Source organism: Ptychodera flava, unplaced genomic scaffold (genome assembly GCF_041260155.1).
Source record: "Ptychodera flava strain L36383 unplaced genomic scaffold, AS_Pfla_20210202 Scaffold_37__1_contigs__length_1687728_pilon, whole genome shotgun sequence".
In the NCBI taxonomy this organism is placed as follows: domain Eukaryota; kingdom Metazoa; phylum Hemichordata; class Enteropneusta; family Ptychoderidae; genus Ptychodera; species Ptychodera flava.
This window is the reverse complement of record NW_027248359.1, coordinates 1,593,693-1,614,019: the sequence shown is the minus strand read 5'-3', so window position 1 is coordinate 1,614,019 and position 20,327 is coordinate 1,593,693. Positions and strand designations below refer to the sequence as shown.

The window sequence follows — 20,327 nt, the reverse complement described above, 5'->3', positions numbered from 1 at the left end:
AACCCAATTCAATGTAAAAAAATCTCTAGTGGCGTTGGTTTACAGATCATTCGTGGAAAGTAATTTAACATGTTCTACGGCTTACTTGTATGATAATTTGAATGAGAAGGCCGACAAACGAATATATAAGATAGTCAATATTTGCAGCAACGTTTAGGAGAACATCAGACATTCTGCGGTAGTATCTTGTTTTGTAGTCTTGTCTACTTTTCGTCAGTGTAGCAATTCTAATTGTCCCAATTCTAACATTAAAGATTACATTGTTTTGTATTGTATTATATACCTTCCATCCCATCCCTCTTAAGCCCTATATCATTAATCAATCGATCTTTCATTCGGTCAAACAATCAATCAATCAATCTATCAATCAATCAATCCGTACATCAAGTCGTTCATTTATACATTGGGAATACACACTTTCCTTACAATTAAATCTTTTTGTGTAAGTATGTATTCAATTGCGTCATGGTTCTGACTATAATAGACTACGTTAGCACCCTCTATTTTCAATGTTTTCTAATTTCCTGAAAGGATAGGATCACCATAGATCTGCGTCTATTTTAGGTTTGTATATTTAATGCTGAATGTCAGCTCTGAAGAATTGTACTTTTAAGCAGGTCGTCAAGAAGTGAATTCTGGTATTTATTTAGCAGAATGGTCTTAATTTAAGCGTTCGACATATCTATGCAAAGAATTATGTTTACTCAAATGTTATATATTTAAAATAACAACCTGTTTTTATTGCGTTTGAGCTATCGACATTTACAAGATGTAAATCATCTGCAATGGAGATAAAATTTCAACTAATTCTCTCCGGAATATCTTTCTCAATGTTAAAGTCTCTTACTTCTTTTAAATCGTGAATCTGCTTTTGTTAAGCTCGGAGCAGTAGTGAGCATAACTACGCAGTAATCGACAAAGGTCTTCAAGAGTCACGGAACGATGTGAACCCCTCGCGTTATTCTCCTGAAGAATCAAATCACACTGTTTCGAGCGATGACGAGGAAGGCGAATATGTAAGTAATTCTTTAGTCAAAGAGAGAAGCAATGACACTGATGGCTATGATGATTTTTCTATGATGATTGTTCTATTTTGTTTGTATATTTTGTTTGCTCGCGTATTTTTACACCTGTATTTGCTTAACAATACATGTTTTGTATGCCTTTTTACGATTTTGCGTTTCCCCGTCTTATTTTCCCTTTAATATAACCTCCTCTATTTTATGTCTGTCTGTCTGCTTCTTTGTCTGTCTGTCTGTATCCCTAACATCTCTCTCTCTCTCTCTCTCTCTCTCTCTCTCTCTCTCTCTCTCTCTCTCTCTCTCTCTCTCTCTCTCTCTCTCTCTCTCTCTCTCTCTCTCTCTTTAGATATCGCTTGAGCCAGACATATATGTCGATCCTAATGATAAAGATGAAAAACCATGTGAACAATTATTTGAAGTTGATCGTACACGAATCCATTTACATGAAGTTATATTGACAAACAGATTTCATCGCATACACAGCGGAGAAGGATTTTCCATTGGAGGAAAAGAAGACACTACTAAAATCTGTATCAAAGAACCGACTGGTAATTATTGCTAGAAAAGATTGGTATTGCCAGAAAAGAGTGGTAATTAATGAACTAAACAAGGAAATTTTGTTTCTTGCAACGTTGTTTTCTTGTCTTTTTATCCGTATCATATTTGTCCCTTTTATTTCGTCTGTCAACAGACCCGGAAGCTTCAGGTACAATGGTTAAGAAAGAAATTAACATCTTAAAGCGCCTTGCCCACCATGACAACATCGACAATCTTTTTGCGTGCTGCACGACAGCAGGTAAATAAACATGACAAACGTAGGAACTTCATATTTTTCGCCAAATAATAGCATTTCTTGAGGTTTTTATATTGCTGTGCTGCGTTTTTTAATATTGTTGTTGTTGGGTTGTTTTACTGATGTTACTGTTATCGTTAATGTCCATGAAAGTGTTGTCGTTGTTGTCACCATTGTTGTTATTAATGATGATGATGATGATGATGATGATGATGATGATGATGATGATGATGATATGGAGGAGGACAAAAGGACGGGGTGAAAACGGGAGTTTTAACACTGGGTTGGTCCAATACCCATTGTCACTCAAAATTTAACCAAGATTGGTGTTTTAGGTATTTTCGTAAGTACTATTCTAGCCTCAGGTAGCAGGTCAGCGGCTATGAATGCATACACTGTTATTATATCGCACCACAATTACAAAATTTGTCATCGTCCTCAGGTACGCTTACTAACATATACTAACAGAGCAGGCATCTAACAAGACAGATTATTCTGAATTTCAGATCCAATATATTTGATAACAGAAAAGTACCCCTATGGGGATATCAAAACTTTTATTACGGAGAGAGACAACTAAGCCTTGATACGTCAGATGTTATTAAATTCCATAAACAACTGCTGTCATTTGCGATTGACATTGCTATGGCGATGGAGTATATAACTTCTAAAAAGGTAAGACATTGCACACACACACACACACACACACACACACACACACACACACACACACACACCACACACACACACACACACACACACACACATATATATATATATATATATATATATATATATATCAGGCATCAGTCGTATAGATCTGCGGTTTTGCTCGAGGCAAAAAAACGGCGTGACTACACATACTTCAATAATTTTCTTCTTCCGCCCGTGCTTTGAAGAATCAGGGGACACTTACGTTCGTTATTTAAGTTAATAACATGTTATTTATTCACACTTGGCTTACAAATGATGAGAAAGGGACATTATTTAAATATAGTACTATTGCTAATGTGCAAACAACATTTTATAGCCCCATTATTTCTAACTTTTTACCCTTTTTATGTTCAAAATTACATGTTATTCTCTTACATCCATCGAGAAGTGTTGTTCAGTAAAGAAATCAGCCAAATTTGTGCTCCTGTAGTGACATACAAACGCTCAATAATGCCCGATCGAGTTGGATTGCCGCGCGGGTTTGTTGACAACTTGTAGGCTGTGCACGTGACCGATAGGCCGATACTGATGACATCATCGAGCCTGCAAAATTCCTGGGGCCATGCAATGCCACGCCACACTGCCTGGGAAATCGCCTATGGTCGCCGGCTGAATGACCTGCAAATGAATTTATTTTGTTCTTCTCTGTTCAAATACGTACTGCTTCTGTGATTCAGAGTGTACAGAACTTTGGCAGAGGAGGCTGACATTCTATTCTGGTACAGTGTGCGTTATGATAACATGGATTATTCACACTGCAGCCGGCAGTGCACCGATGCGCACCTTGCAGTTGGTCTCTTAGAACTCCCGGTACCGATGTAAAATCAAGACGACACTATATACACTTGGTTCACTTCTGTAGGCAAATAGCTATCAAAATTGAGTAACTTGAAGTAATAAATTTCAGCTGATTGTTGCTTTAGCGGCAAGGTGATTGCGAAATCGAAGCAACATAGTTTGGCAATGTATGGTAGGCTGTTGAATGCAGTGAACGCGATGTCCTTCGGCAGTAAGCAAGGAAACCGTCAGTATTTACGACCTGGGGTCATCTACAAATTTAAAGCTAATAAGGGGGTGCTCAAAATGTTTTTTTCTTTGTCTTACTCTGTCCTCAATTACATAATGATTAGCTAATAATGTATATTTTACTCTGGTACATGTTAAATAAAAAGAAAATAAACACTTTAACAGAACAATAAATATCAACTAGATGAAACAAGGCAAAAAACTACAAGTATCTGCTACTACGAGCAATACTTATTATAAAAGAGAAGATAGTGACGATGAGATTGATATCATTGTTCATGTACTCAATGGCGCCAGCGACAGTAAAGATGATGATCGATAGTGGTGATGATGGTGTCACGCACTAGTTATACAGTCGTTATCAGAGGTGGAAGGAGAGGCTGGGTCATGGAGAAATGTTTTCGACAGATATCACTATAAGTGCACAGGATCTAAGGCAAAACTGAACTGTTGTGAATTCATCCTTTATATTATCATAGAAAGTATATTTTAATTGACTTGAGTTCAACAACAAGTTGGACATTTAACCATACCATAATGACATGCTACCCATCCAAATTTAACAATACTATATGATCCTGTGTTATGTTCATCATGAAAGCATTTTATTGAAGTACAGAACAGTTCTCTTCTTCCACTGTGAATTAGCAAAACAGACATGTTTCGAACAAATCTCTTGTCCTTCATCAGTGTCCACACTTGATCTGACAGAAAGATCCAAATGCAGGCATTTAAACAGCTGGAGGTGTGAACAAACTTGAGGTGTAATCCCACCCATCTATGATGACATCCTGAGAGTCAGCGGACAGTTCAATGTCCACACTTAGCACATTTTCTGTGACAATGAAACGTTTTCACACCTCAAGTTTGTTCACACCTCCAGCTGTTTAAATGCCTGCATTTGGATCTTTCTGTCAGATCAAGTGTGGACACTGATGAAGGACAAGAGATTTGTTCGAAACATGTCTGTTTTGCTAATTCACAGTGGAAGAAGAGAACTTTTCTGTACTTCAATACTATATGATCGGAGACTGGTTATTAGGTGAGCTTTTATATCTACATATTGTTACATGGGCTCAGGTAAGCCAAAATTTCTGTTAGAGAGGGGGTTACTCAAAGTCATCATGGTTGGCTGGGGTGTGACTCAAATTTCGGAGTTTCTAATGTAATTCCTCCGACCGCCAGTTCGTAAATAATGACGGCTCCCTAAACAGCTCTGAGCGTCAGCGTCAGAACGACCGGGACCAGTATACGCACGGCTGATATCTCAGCGAAAATTTAGAAAAAAACATTGGAGCTACTGCTAAGAAATTTACAGACTCTTGGATTTTGTTGCATCGGTTTTTGAGCTTTTAGACCGGTAAAAAGGCACTCTGAATAGGGCCTACAGCGGTAAATTTTCTCCCAAACGCGAAAGGCGAACACGCGGGCATTCTGCAATGGACGCTGTCATATTTACCTTGCTGCAGGCCCCACGCCAATCTCGACCCGGCCCCGCTGCACCTGTACAGTCTACTACCTCCATGTAGTACAGCCTTACAGGACTAGTAGCCGGCCAAACGCAAAAAAGAAAACAACGCAGTGTAAAATCCGTAGGTCAGAACCATTGATCATAAATTTTCAGAACCAGCGTCGAAGAAACCACTAGTTCAAGGATTACAATGGTGAAGTATTGAATTTTTCTTCATATATGTTTTTCTCTCTCAATTCATTCAGCAAACTTGATCTCCGTACCGTCGGTCAAAACGTGTAATGCCTTGCATGAAGCTTACCGTCGACTGTCTCCGTCGTTAGTTTAGCTGTTCAAGACGTTGGTTGCACGGCTTATTATAGTCGGAACAATCTGTAAACACTTACATATTTATATCTTTCCGGTATTTCACCCAGCTTTGCGCGTTTTAGCTGAGTCTTCAGTTTCGATGGACCATACCTTTTCGAAGAGCGTAAGTTTCTATGGACGCCACAGTAAAACTTGTGTTGATGTGGTTGAGCATGCTCGGTGGTGTGATTACATTTCGTTTCTTGTGTCAACAAAGCCTGACTTCTGGTCCGGACAAGAAGTCATTTTTCACTCCTTTTACTGCCAATCGTAAGGTGGCTGGGCATGCAAACCATGCGATTCAGTATTAACTATGGTCTACTTTCACATACTGAGGATGTCATTTTAATCAAAAATATGAAAAAAATTGTTAAAAGTTAGAAATACTGGGGCTTTAATTACAGATAGTAATGCCTACTAATTATTATGCTTTCTTATTTTCCATGTCCCGAAAGGTAATCCATAGATATCTTGCTGCAAAACACATCTTACTCGACGACCCACTTAGATGTAAAGTATCAAATTTCAGCTATTCAGAGGGAGTTATGTCGGATTCTGAGTTTTTCCGGGTCACTAATGAGGTAAGTGAATATTAGTAACAGCTTAATTACGATATAAACACACATCGTGTCTTAGTATTGGCTAGCAGGAACTTTGATGCATAAAACTTGAAGGAAATAAGACGGCACGTTCTCGAAAACGTATTATGCTAATGTATCTCTTTTACAATTTAACTTCAGTGCGAGCAGTGTTTTAGATGGATTTCTCTGGAGACCTTTGAGGAACGCAGTTTCACTACGAAGACTGATATATGGAGCTTCGGAGTAGTAATGTGGGAAATATTCACATACGGTAAATAACCAAGTCAACAATAAATACCAAACTATTTTCGTATATCCGTACGTCATAAAACACAATGTTCATAACATACACACATGAGCATTTTAGGCAAGAAACAATTAAAGAAGTCGTTTGTCTTAACTGTTGGTATAAACTACACTCGTTATAGAATTCTAACATTAGATTTATGGCGATTTATCAAGAAAGAAAATAAATGTTTATTAACTCATACAGCATATCAAGCGAGTATGAAAATTGGTCGCACGACTAAAATACCTATCATTAATTTGATATTACACTGACCGGATGTGATATTACAAAGAAAAGTGAGCTATTACACTACTATAAAGACATACTGATTTTCATTAAAAAGTATATTGTCCTCAATCTTAATGTGTGAGTACGACCAGATATTGACGTTATTTTCTAACCTATTCCATCAGGATTATTGCCATACGTTGGTCATTGCAAGGAAGATGTTGTGGAGAAACTGAAACGAGGTTACAGGCTGCTTAAACCAGACTATGTGGATGGAGACGTGTAAGGTTTTAAGCCTCAAAAGACTACCACTTTCGAGTTTGAGCTTATATTTATTGCATGTTTTCCTAATTTGAAAGAAGTTTTCTGATTCTTTCAATGTTTCATCTATCATTAGATAGGGTACCTCCTCTTATGCTCGCCGTTGCTATGTATACATTTTGTCTTCTTATGATATTTAAGTCTATCTCAGTGTCGTCGAATATCTCTTGCTTTTAAAGTCTGAAAATCTATGTGCCAACAATTATTGTTTGTTATTCTGTTTACATTTAATGTTCGATTTGTTTTACTGTCTTCCCTTCTTTGTTTAATTCATCGAGGCTCCATCAGGCCGTTTTTGCGTCCTTTGCAGTTTGTCTAAACTACTGTTTTGCGTTCACTTATTTGTTGAAATTAACTTCAATTTTGTGAATAACGACACAGTTTTTTTTTCTATAAACTTCATTGCCAGCTACAATTTAATGGAACAATGCTGGATAAAACGGCCTAATGATCGACCGACATTTACAAGTCTCCTGTCAAGATTAGAAGCACTTCGGGAAAAGGAAGAAGTAAGTTTTCATAAGCTTACAAGGAGGTGATTGGTTTTCTTTTGCAATTTACATTGGTTAGAGTGGGCTGAGCACCTCATGAACCACAGAAAATTGCAAATCTATACATTGCAACTTTTTATCGCTGTAGGTACCTGCCGAACATTACAAAGAGTTGGACGGATTTTTCGAGTCTGAATACATAACGCCTGGGCAAATTGTGTTCGAAGTTAATCATAATTTCGTAAGGATAGAGGATGTTCTTTACAAAGGAGAATTCGGCGATATATTTGCTGGGGAAACATCACAGGCTGGCAAGGAGAAACTCCCAAAGAAAATTGCTATCAAGATTCCGAAAGGTGAGCTCATACAATACATCTGTCATCACAGGGTACTGCAAGCATTGTTTGTCTAGAAGTTATGAATATGGTCAATAAATGACATGTATTAAACCTAGTCTTATTATACAAGCTTTACATGTGTCTAGTGTGTGACTATTACATAACCCTCGCTATCTATATATAGTATTTCAAAGAAAAGAGTCATTATTTGTTGATTGCTCTCCCCATTCACCTCCATTAATTTGTTCTACCAATCACCATCAAAGCGGGGCTTATCTTCCTGGCCAAATTACTCTTGAGCAGCTCATAGGGTAGAAGTCGGGAAGGGGTGAGCTCTTAGGGTCCGTAGCATATATATGCAAAGATGAACACGAATTAACAACTATTAGGTAGGCCCTATGCATGTAATATTTTAAGCAGTAGAGCAGAGACGGAGCCTGCTTTGAATTTCCGTGTCAAGTAATGTGCACGAAAATACTGGAGCCTGGAACGAACAGGTTGTCCGCTTATGTCTATAAAATTGAGGTCCCGAATTGTGAGTGATAATCCATTGATAATGCAGTGTGCAGGTTACCATGTTTCCTCGTGTTTGTCCGGCGCTATACGCTGATGTCGCATGGCTGTCCAAACTCCTCTCCACAATCTATGCCACATGTACGAGTTGCTTCCGTCTCGCAACAATCTCACTACTAACACAGCAGTCTACTGAAGTTTATTCCTGCAGTCCTCATATTCTGTTTTGCTATCTAAATGCCACAGACTTCGGAGCTAGTCTAGCTAAACCCTTGCTTGACGCCCATAATGCAGACCGCGGTCCTACGACCGTAAACAATAGGCCGTTATTCTCTCTTGTAATACATCCCTTTCAATAGTATATCATTGAGTAATCTCTGCTTCCCCGATGGTATTTGGTAACATTTCAAGAACATTTCGCGAGGTAAACGCTAAGACATCCACCATTCGTTCCATTATGAGTCATTACTGGGTTAACTTCTTACTTTCTTTCTTTCTTTCTTCCCCCCCCTCTCTCTCTCTCTCTCTCTCTCTCTCTCTCTCTCTCTCTCTCTCTCTCTCTCTCTCTCTCTCAGATGATGAATCATCTGTCGGACACTTCACATTCTAAACTGGCATATTTTTGTGAATTTGTTGACCTTAAATTCTGGGCAGCAGTCGTGAATTATTCCATTGCTACAAAATACGCTGCCAATCATTTATTTCACGATGATCAGACACGAGCAGGCATCACTGCAAAGCCATTGGCAGGGATACTCGTCTTCCACTCAACTCTCTATGCCACTCCACTGCCTTTGGTCAAAGAATAACCAGGCAGACGACTTTATTCGATCTGACAAACATGATATTTTATCAGAAACATTCATTTGATTACAGCATCCCGACTTCGCTCATCGGGACAAACACTGAAACTTCTTTACATGGTAACGTTACTGTTTTTCGCTCAGCAGTGTTTCAGTTATGTCTACCAAATCAAAGCATAGATCTGTCAGCGAACTGACCATCCCAACTTTCTGTCGGATCTTTTTTTGTGTACTAAAGAGTAGAGAAAAGATTTACTTTGAGTAACTGAGGGTATATCAATCGACCTCACGAACACTCAGCGTGGCTTTTGTGGGAGTATGCATATTCAGGTGCCGCCAACTGGTAAATTTCATGAATTTCTCAAAATCATCACAAAATATGTTTTGAAGGCTGATATACTGATTTTTCTTATTTTTGACCTTGACCCAAATTTGGAGGGGAAGTAGAGCGGTTCGTTACTGCCCTCCCACTGGCATACACGGAAAATATGCCCTCCCACTGAATTTTGATGCCCACTGCCCTCCAGTATCTACAGTCTGCCCGCTCCCCACTCCCCACAACAATCAAGCTCCCCGCTGCCCTCTCCCCACTACTAAAAATCCCCATTGCCAACTATATGCCGACTAGGCAACCTAGATTAACACAAAACCATGCCAGTAGTTAGCAGTATACTTGGAACATTGCTCCCCTCTAAGTTAGGCGCTTCATTTCTGCTCAAGTTCTATCAACCGCGCCGCTTTCCCCTCCCTCTACGTATTTTCCGGTGCCTGCTGAGAGTAATGAAATTTCTTCCCCGCCCACAGTAAATATCGATATTTCTCCCCGCCCGCTGATTAGTTTTGTAATTTGCCCGCCCGCTGAAGAACTTCGCACGAACACCTTTTTGCACGAACAGCTTAGTTGGCGGCACCTGCATATTGTACGGACAACTTGCCAATTTGCTAGCCCCCGTAAACAAGATATGAGCAAGACTAAAGTCAAAGGTCGCAACTGCTGTCTTCCAGCGTTACTCCCATCCTCATGCCATCTACTGGTTCTACTCGATCGCTGTACTCCGTCTATGACCATAGAAATGAAAAAAAAAAAAAAAACTAGTCGGCGTTCTTGCTTGCTTCAGTACAAATATGGTGCCGACCGTTTTCGAGCATTTACGATACCTGAGCCTTCTAAAATGGAGACATTTTGAAATCGATCCCTGAGAGTTTCACCCTTTTCCGTTTTTTTTTTTTTACCTCGTGAGCAGCCAACGAATTATTGGTTAAGGGTGATAAGCCCCCAATTTGGTGATCGGCTGAGCAAATTAATGGAGGGGATTAGGTTAGGCGATTAGCAGATACTAGTTGTTTTCTGTGATAAACTATACAAAGATAGCTATGGTAGGGTACATAGAGATAGCTACGGTGGGGTACATAGAGATAGCTAGTGTAGGCCTAGGTACATAGAGATAGGCGATTAACAGATACTGGTTGTTTTCTGTGATAAAACTATACAAAGATAGTTACGGTAGGGTACATAGAGATAGCTATGGTAGGGTACATAGAGATAGCTACGGTGGGGTACATAGAGATAGCTAGTGTAGGCCTAGGTACATAGAAATAGCTAGGGTAGGCACACACCAGACACAAGTAATGCTTGTACAATGAAAAAAAGTGTAATACGCGATATTGATTAGCAATATTCATAACTTCAACGCTAATATTGCTTGCGGTTCCCTGTGCTGTCATCGATATAAAGGTTTGGATACATTTATGAGATAGGTTGAACATCTTCACGTGAAATCTGGATGCGATATATTTATATTATTGTATGAGCGTTCTGCTTCATTTTTTAAAATTAATATTGGCACATATTGTTTAGGCGAGGACGAAATGGTAACTGCAAAGGCTGCAAGTAAAGAGGTTGAAGTGATGAAAACCCTATCCAATACAAATGTGATATCTCTTCTTGCCTACAGCACAAACAAAGGTATGTTGCATTTGCTGACAAGCATCTTCGTGATATGATGGAAATTGGTGATTAATGCAATATGGGTCAATCTTGCAGTTGTACTTAATAATATGACAATGAAACACATGGTTCTGTATATAGACCAGAGAAGATGGAAACTAAAATTCCCCTTTTTGAATAAATTTTGTTACAGAAAAGCCATATTTGATTTTGGAATATTCTCAACATGGTAATTTAAAAGCTTACCTTCAGAGGAATCGAGCTAAATTTCTAATTGACAACAATGCAGCCAGCCAAGAACAACTGCTTTCTTTTGCGGTCGACATTGCCAAAGGAATGAAACACATTGCGTCTCATAGGGTAAGTCTCAAGTGTAATATAGTTTTTACTGCTGACATTAAATCTTTGGAGAAAAATAATTTTTAATGATCGATTTAATTTAAAAAGTACCATAAATCATTATGTATTATAAGCTATTTATCACAGTTTTTGTCAATGTGCATTATAAACAGTTCATAACGTTTAGAAGAAACGGAGAGTAAATTATATATTATTATATTCTTTTATCTTCTTTCCCATTGAAACATTCTTGATTTCCACATTTTCCTGTTTATTGATACGACAATATCGGAAAATGTTCACTGTAGGTGTCATTTTGCGGAAAAGTTATGATATTAAAATTGCGGTGAATATGATAACAGACACTTTAAGTAATAAAATATTATTCATTGTATAACTATATGACATAAATCAATGAACAGCTAGCTATTTAATAATATATTTACCAAATCGCTTATATTATACAATTAGAACCTACTATCGTGAGGCACCGTGGACTAGGTGGTTAGGGTAACGCACTTACTATCATATCAGTGAGTAAATTTGAGATCCGGTTCAAGACCTGGTAGGTCCAGAGCAATGGACCCACTGTCGGAAGACGATGAGTTCAAGGCTCTAGAACCGTGTTGGGCCCCTTGGTAAGGCACTTTACTCTTCCGTGCTGCTTCGGGGTATATGGGTTGCGCGTACCTCATTCTGCAATGGGCTAATACCCGTTGGATGATAGACAAAAAGATAAAGATAAAGATATATAAAAAACAAGTTGTATGAAATCACATTCTGTGTTATTTTCAATCAGATTATTCATAGATATCTCGCTGCAAAACACGTCCTTGTATGTAATGAACTTACATGTAAGATATCAAATCTAAGCTACACCAGTGACGTAAGCGACGGGAGCAGATTCACGAAGTTAGCTGAACGGGTATGTATAGTATATAATTACCAACTAATAATTTTGTTTGGCTGTAGAGTTCTTATATTTTGAATAAGGGCCATTTTAATTTTGCTAATCATGACTTTAGTAACCTCTTTTGAGTGTCAGTCTTTCAAACCATACCATCTTAGAATGGGAAAAAATATTAAAAATAACATGTTTTTTTTTTCTACATTTACTCTTTTTTTCAGAACATAGAGTCAAGTTTATGACTTGAATTAATTTTTATCATTAATACCAAAGTTTGGTATTTTACCCAAAAGTATGCCCACTTTATCCTTCGAGGAAACTACTGCTACCATACTAAACTTTAGAGTCTCTGCGTTTTGAAATATTTAATATGAGCAGGTTCCTTGTCATCTTTGTTGAGACATATTGCGTTGAAAACAACCGTGTTGGCAACATGCACCTCCACCTTGAAAATATAATTTGCTGATAAATATGGATAACATATGTGCACGACACTAATGAAGTAGCAACTAAATCTGAGACTTCCCGTGCTATTATAACTAGTTATACCTTTATGTCCATGATACAGTATATTTACACTCACAAATATTTTAAGCGCAATTATATCCTATTTTTAATTGAAGGGCGAGCTTCCATATCCTTGGATGGCTCCTGAGTCACTAACGAACTGGACTTTCAGTGTAAAATCTGATGTGTGGTCATTTGGCGTTGTACTTTGGGAAATTGCAACCCTAGGTATGTAATGCTTGGGAAAACGTATAGGGCGATATTGTAAACCTGCGTTTGCGTACATCGATTGAATGAACAATAGCATTTACATGCACTGTTTTTTGTTACAAACTTTAAATCAGGGGTTCATTGCCCTACATTCTGTATCACTAGTATTTTTCCCGAAAAAGTCCATTATACACCGTGTACATGATATGAATCATGGAATTTAATTAGATTTTCAAGGATAGATTTTGAGAAATATTAACATCTGCGTTGCATTTATTTGTCTTATTTGTACAAGGTTGTGATCCGTTTGAAAATTCAACGAAAGAAGAAGTAGTATCTCTTCTTCAAAGAGGAATACGATTACAAAGATATACCCACATCGACGAAAACTTGTAAGTGTAACCGTTTATTACTGAACTGCACTACATATGAATTTGTTTGAACAGTGACAATGCAGTTACAATTTCGTCTTTTTCTTTCCATACCTGATGCACAGTGTCAATAATTATGATTTATTGTTTACATTTCCCGAAAATCTTACAAATATATTGTTGTAACATATTTGATCATTGAATCTCTTTCATTGCTTCAAGCACATTACAATATTTTATATATGGTAGATACGACTTAATGTTGGCTTGTTGGCAGAAAATGCCAAAGGAGCGGCTTTCATTCTCTACCATCCTCCAACGGACGAAGCAACTCAAGGACAGTAAAGACGTAAGTGAAAACGAAATTCATTAAATTGTACACAAAATCAAAATAATTCCATTGCGGGAGATAGAGATATTCTATGGATAGATGTCTGAAAAATACTGAAAAGTTTCCTGGTTTTATTATTATTTTTTGTCTTTAGAGTATCATAAATGTATGGTCGAACCCATCAACATTTTTACAAGTAACATGTATTTGATATACGATGATCGGCACCAATATTTACTAATTGTGCCGTTAAATAGAAATTACAGAATAAAAATACCACTGAAATCATGAAGTATTAATCTGATTTGCTATTGCATCACTCACAATTTCTTAGATGTAAATTAATCCCATATACATGTTCTTCACAAAATAGGAACTCTTAAAGTTTGAACTGTACAACTGAACGAGAGCAGCTGTTGAAAATGGTTTGAACGAATTTGTATTACATGCGTCCTTCTGCAGTCTTGGGTATCTTGAACTAACCTGGTGCAACACTGACGGAAGAAAATCTGAGATTTTGTCTCCGTAAAGTCGAGATTGTTTCAGAGGAAGGGGCCGGTAGCATGAAATCAATGTACTCGAGATTTGACATTTAATTGCCATTGAGGGTTAGTCTTATGAAAGTCTTTTTTTATCGTTTGCTTGACAGCTTTTATAGAAGCACTTAATGGCCATTAACCAATGTTATATCGCCACTGTTGGCAATGTGCATATAAGCAATTTTGCTACATTTATTACCTGATGAAAGCATGGGCATTAATAACTGCTTCCATAGTTAGAAGAAAAAGCTATAACAATACATCATAAGTCAAAGAATGTTATGAAATATTCAGCCATATTACAAGCAAGGCAGTTGTTTTCGTTAAAATATATAGATAGATAGATAGATAGATAGATAGATAGATAGATAGATAGATAGATAGATAGATAGATAGATAGATAGATAGACAGATGCATGCTTGCAGCATTTATGTATGTATGATACACCGCAAATATACAAGTAGTTGGAATTTATAAAGCTATACACACATACATAAACTTACTCACTTTGTATATGTTTTTTATATATTTCTCTTAAAAATAATCTCCTCGATATTACAGTATGTATGGCATAATTATTCACTATTAATTTGATTCACGTAATTAATTTGCAATAAATGGTAGACTATGGCACAAACAATGAACACTTGTTCCTGTACATATCTATTTTTATTAGTGCAATTTCACAGTTTTAATACGTAAATTAACGCACTCAACTAGAATATGGTGATTAAGAGGGAAAATATTTGTTTAACCTAACACCTTTTGACGACCAATTTGTCGACCATTGCAGTACCCCTCTGATAGTCAACTGCTGATCTTATTTCTCACTGCCACACTTTTGCAAACTGAGTAAGCAATGCGGTGTCTACAGATGCAAACTATAAATAATCATAAATCATCGAACAAACAGGTGTTTCGTTATAGTGACTGTTCTGTCCTGTACAGAGTGATAAATTGGTATGGTTTTCATTTGTCGATAAGTTGGAGGCCTCTCGTTATAACATTGAATTCTGAAGTCAGTCATCTTTTCGTCGACATTTTGTTTTCTTTCGCCCCCTTGCAGTTAAGAATGCTTGTTCCCTTATTTACATGTCACGGGAACAAAGATATATTGGTCATGTAAAGAGAAAAGTCTAATATTCTCATGTATATTTGGATAGACAATTCATTTTGAAGTAATTATTTTACTTTTTCTTACAGTCAAAGTAGACCAGACAATGACTACCTTATGAACTATCGGCATTGGCTTAAAATTGTTTTAATTATGTCTGGACGCTTGTACTCTGATATGGGATATTTTGCTTCGCTTCCCTAAGCAGAAACTAAACTTTCATAACGGCACAAAACTACTCGAAATAGCCTCAGAAGATAAAATGACACCCCAATTATTAAACAGGTAAAGAACACAGGTCATGACATATATTGTTCTATCTATCGAAATACGTTGCCGGTGATAAATGCTCCTCTTAATGGGAGCTGTTAAAGGAAGGATGTAATATTACTGGTCTACGATGAGAGAGAGAGAGAGAGAGAGAGAGAGGAGAGAGAGAGAGAGAGAGAGAGAGAGAGAGAGACTTTGCATGTGTGCGTTTTTGTGGAACAATTGGTCATGATATTCGACAAAACATGTTTGTCCTCAGGCAAGGGTATCGAAACTCTACATTTGCATTTTCAATTGTTTGACCATATCAGCTGGTTTTAACATCCTCGAAGGTTATTGATAGGGTAGACGCTATTTACTGATCTAACGCAATGTACTTTGAATGCAACTGAACGCGTCGGGTCACTTGGTATATCATGCCGACAAGGCAGAAACCAAAGTCCTCTTAAAACGCTGATGTATTGCATAAGTTTGTACGCGCTATTTCGTTACTCTACAAACAAACATCACTAGGATCTTTAAATGAAACACCGATGTTTTTCATAAAGCTTACGAGGAAACAGCGCCAAAGTCTTTATTTATATTGAAATATTAGAACGTCGCACAATTGTACGATTGTCCTAGGGTAAGATTCGATACATTTCTGGCGGTACACTGGTGAATGTCTTTGACGTAATTGGAAATTCGATAATTATAGCTACTGAGCACAACCGTTTGACTTCTTAAAAAAGTAACTGTGGAATTCAACGGGGAACGAAAATCCTTGTTTTGTGAAAGGTATTGTTTTGTCTTATTTTAAAATTGATGCAATGATCGAGTAAGCTTATTTTCACGGCATCTAAAACCTCGGATCTCTTCTTGATTGGCGTTTACAGATGTTGTCATGATAATTCTAAAAGTAAAAGAAACTGAGTGTGAACTATGACCCAAATAATTTTGGTCTCTACCAACTACTTCTACAAAAGATAGAGTAAGACTACCTAAGCTGCTGACCAAATAAAAAAGGATCTGACGAAACATACGGCAGAGGAAGTTTTAATTGTACGAGCATTTCCTAAATAAATTTATGTTAATACACATTTACTATTAATGCTATAATTCAATTTAGAAGAAGAAGGGGAACATATTTTTAGGTTTAGCAAACAATGTTATATATGTTTAGTATTTATCACCGCCAATGCTTTTTCTTGTACATGTTCTCTTTCAAGATGTTGACCAATGCAGTTTGAAACGTGTCAAACAAATACGAGCTTTCGAGATGGGTAATATGTATCAAAAGCCGAACTCTGAGTATGAATCAACCAATACAAAGGAATAGGAAACGAAAATTGCTATTCAAAATGACGAAGCGTGTAAGCATCTTTCGATACTAGCGATAATTTCATGTGCTTTGAAGCTCTTGATACATGTGTTGCTTGACTACAGTATTGACTTACATGACCTTTCACCCACTCTGACAAGCGAGGGCGTACGTCCTCGGATTCGTTAATGCAGGAGTGGTTTTTCGATTATTATGGTAGTACCAGTTAATTCAGTTGATGTTTAGGTGAAAAACAAACTTTGATGACATTTCGGAATTTAAAGGCAGAACAAAACAAAACTAAACACAAAAAGAACACGGTAAGTAAGAAGATAAACTCCAAATTTCTAGAGACCACGCCCAACTCCCGAATTATTGATTAGTGTGATACATCATGGTCGACATAGTCTGATTCTATTTCTGTACGAGAAGAAACTCTTTTTCGGCACATAGGACAAAAGTAACGAAACTAATTAAATGAGCACGGGACTTTGTTATACAAAAATGAATTATGTGTGGACAAGAATGAATTCATGTACCTGATACTAGGAAATAGCATGTCCAATCGCGCCACCTGTATTTCGCACAAAGGACAATAGTAACGAAACTAATTAAATGAGCACGCTTTGTGTGGGTGTTTATCATGTGACGTCACCACTGACTTGACAGCAGATCTAAGAAATACTCTTGATGTAAATCAGTCAAACATAGCTACTGAGGGCTTAAGACTGAGTACCAGTACTGATTACATTACTAAAAGAATTTCCGTCCACCAACTCCGCGATCACAAAGTTTGCACCCATTCATTACTATGGATATATTTGTGTTATCCAATGCTACACCTTTTGGACAAACAACATGCATCAGCAAATGCGGAAAAGCCAGATCAACAGGGTCAGTGTTCGTGTTTGTACGATAAGCCTTGAAGAATACAGCGACACCGTAACAACGATGCTCCCCTAGGTCCACTACGATTAGCAAATGTTTGTTCTTAGAATATTCATACATGATTTGCAGTTCAACTACCAAATAAAATTAATTTATTTCGTTCTATTTCCCTAAAATTAAAGCACAAATATAAACAAGTCGACAGCAATAAAATAACTATGTGCTGTATTGGGTTCGGGATTGAAATCAATGAATAAACGTGCAATCTTGATTGGCATTAAATGGCACTCGTTACTTTAGGATAATGTTTGTAAAACATATTCTACTCATTTGTGCACGATGGCAAATTTGGTGGAGATTTCATTGTCGAAACGGATAAATACGATGATGATGATGATGATGCTTATGATGGTGGTGGTGGTGATGGTGGTGATGATGCTGACTATGTTGACGAGAAAAATGATGATAATAACAACGTAAAATCATAATTTGTTCCTCAACCTGCATTCGCAATATTCTGAATACAATTAAGTGTATTACAAACATGGTAAATATAATCATCAATATCTTCTTTATATCTTAGGTGATCTTATGCCATTGCTTTATTATTATTGTACACACTGCATAAAAACACGATAATACTTACTGTATTAGCATGGATTATTGTCTGTATTTTAGCTGAAGAGTGCATATACAGATGAATACAGTCAAGAATCCATAGCTTGTATTCAGCAAGCCTGTATTCACGTGGATTCATGTGAATCGCGTGTATTACTCTATAATACAGGCAACTCATTAATGTGAATTTATCTGTATTATTGCGTTTTCATGCAGTGTATTATTATTAGGTTTTTATTTCAGACAAATTATTAAAAAATCGTCCATAGTTAAAAAAGTACAGAAAAGAAGCACACAGTAACAATACACAAAGCGAAAGACACAGCATTAAAATCTGACATTAAAAAACAATAAAAATTCAGCGGTGGAGCATATCATTACAAGCTTATATCAGCACAAGCTTTACTTTCGCCGTAACCTTTTGCCAATTGACCTCTGACCTGTAGTCAATCAATAGACATCCGCCTTATGTTCTCTCTCTGCCCATGTTGTTGATTTATCAACTCATTCATTCCCCTTAACATCCAGCCTTATAAAAGTTGAAATAGTTTTCCGTATCCTCGTGTCATCATATATTTACGAATGGTGGCTACCCACTCTCATCAATACAACTAGGGCTGTAGTAATAATTTAGCCAGAAGCTCTGACGTTATTTTTCTGACTAAACGGCATTTGACATAATCCTAAATCATTCCTGATTTGGTCACGAAAGTTCAACCATCTACTGATTGATTTCAATACTTTGGTTGACAAGATCAATAATTTGCATTAACAAGATATCATGTTTGATATCCAGATGTATTTGCGACATCGAAACTAAACACTAGTTTCATTATTATATTTTTTTTCGCAAATATTTCGGCCATGTCTGCCATGCCGTGCCAGATATTAAAAGTAAACAAATTAACATATATTATTTTAAGCAGCTGATAGTTTCAACTATTTTATTGGTTTGAGATTATGACACTGGGATCATGTGAGGGTGATATTATAAAACCATGGCACAATTCTACGAATATCAATATCAAATTTAACAAGTTTTATTACATTCGATCACCCAGCACCTTCAAAGAACTGCCACCAATCTTAGTAAAGCACAAAACCAACCGTTCATCGTTGGCCATCCGTGAGTAGTAATTATTCCCCTTTTCATTCACATCCTCAAATGAACGACTGCCAGAGAAAGTAACAATTGCACTAAGTTAAATTCAAGAACTTGGCTCTATCGTTGTGTATTTCTCCGTCTGGGACAACCGATATCACGACCATTGCAAAGTTTATAATTTCTTTCAAAATTTGCTTATATAAATAAACCTTTGCCATTGTCACGATTTGGTAAGTATTACTTTCTTTCCAATCTTCCCCATCGTAATTCATTTGTTCAGAAAATAAGACATCAGATAATAATGTATTAGTGTCCTAAAATTCTGAAGAAATCAAGCATAACACAACTTGAAAATATATTAGTATTATTGATTACCGATTCTTAAACAGTTGACCTTACACTCGTGTAAGTTGCAAAATTTATGTTATTGTTTTAAAAGGTAGCTTCAACCATATTGAATTGTTACAGTAACTCCAATTGTGAATTGTTCGGCTTGTCAATTTGAGTATCACACAGTGATGTTAACATATCAAAACCTTTGTTTTATATTTCAGTTTGTTAGTAAAATAATTAATCACGCATAAAGATTTTTTATTAAATGTCAGTGTACTTTATGGAGACCAGAGCAATCACCGGATCAATGAGGTCCCTAGGGTCATGTTGTAGTCAATTATTAACGAACGCTTTTACGGTTACACCGACGAACGCATTCTCGAACAGACTATGTCGACTCTTGAAGCCGTCTTGCGCATGTTTATATAGGTATGAAATGTATAAATGATATCGTTGGTCTGCTTCTAAGGTAAGGAGGTAAAGATTCGGTAAATATACACATAATGTGCAGAGTGATCTTCAGTAATTAGCCAGTAAATGTTTGATCTGTGCATGTTTTGTTAGTATCTTGGTTTTAGGCACTTCACGTCTCTATGCTTCCCCTGCTA

The 20,327-nt window shown here is 37.0% G+C and overlaps 2 protein-coding genes across 6 annotated transcripts in view; both read left to right on the top strand.

The window, feature by feature from the left end:
- Positions 1-20,327, top strand: part of LOC139127814 (tyrosine-protein kinase JAK2-like) — a 39,951-nt gene that overhangs the window by 8,315 nt on the left and 11,309 nt on the right. The window contains exon 2 of one of the 4 annotated variants that reach the window (XM_070693683.1): positions 20,149-20,188. The gene's annotated coding sequence lies outside the window, so the exon portion shown is untranslated. Of the gene's footprint in view, positions 1-20,065; positions 20,189-20,327 lie in introns of those variants that run through there. The other 3 variants (XM_070693681.1, XM_070693680.1, XM_070693682.1) reach the window with 3 other exon arrangements.
- LOC139127815 (tyrosine kinase receptor Cad96Ca-like) lies at positions 327-14,725 on the top strand. Of its 2 annotated transcripts, XM_070693685.1 has the most exons (15): positions 327-1,570; positions 1,714-1,818; positions 2,322-2,490; positions 5,830-5,955; positions 6,115-6,226; positions 6,658-6,754; positions 7,203-7,302; positions 7,433-7,640; positions 10,797-10,904; positions 11,080-11,246; positions 12,025-12,150; positions 12,756-12,867; positions 13,145-13,241; positions 13,470-13,569; positions 13,925-14,725. In XM_070693685.1, the coding sequence occupies exons 3-15, from the start codon at positions 2,461-2,463 to the stop codon at positions 13,952-13,954; spliced, it is 1,413 nt and encodes a 470-aa protein (XP_070549786.1). In that variant the 5' UTR covers positions 327-1,570; positions 1,714-1,818; positions 2,322-2,460; the 3' UTR covers positions 13,955-14,725. The 2 variants fall into 2 exon arrangements, with proteins under 2 accessions (XP_070549786.1, XP_070549787.1); XM_070693686.1 differs by lacking the exons at positions 327-1,570; positions 1,714-1,818; positions 2,322-2,490 and adding an exon at positions 4,390-4,597.

Excerpts from the sequence above, each read along its gene's own strand:
- LOC139127815 (XM_070693685.1), top strand. The coding sequence starts at position 2,461 with ATGGCGATGGAGTATATAACTTCTAAAAAG. Across the intron at positions 2,491-5,829 it reads AGTATATAACTTCTAAAAAG|GTAATCCATAGATATCTTGC; the intron begins GTAAGACATTGC and ends ATGTCCCGAAAG. Across the intron at positions 5,956-6,114 it reads TTTTCCGGGTCACTAATGAG|TGCGAGCAGTGTTTTAGATG; the intron begins GTAAGTGAATAT and ends ATTTAACTTCAG.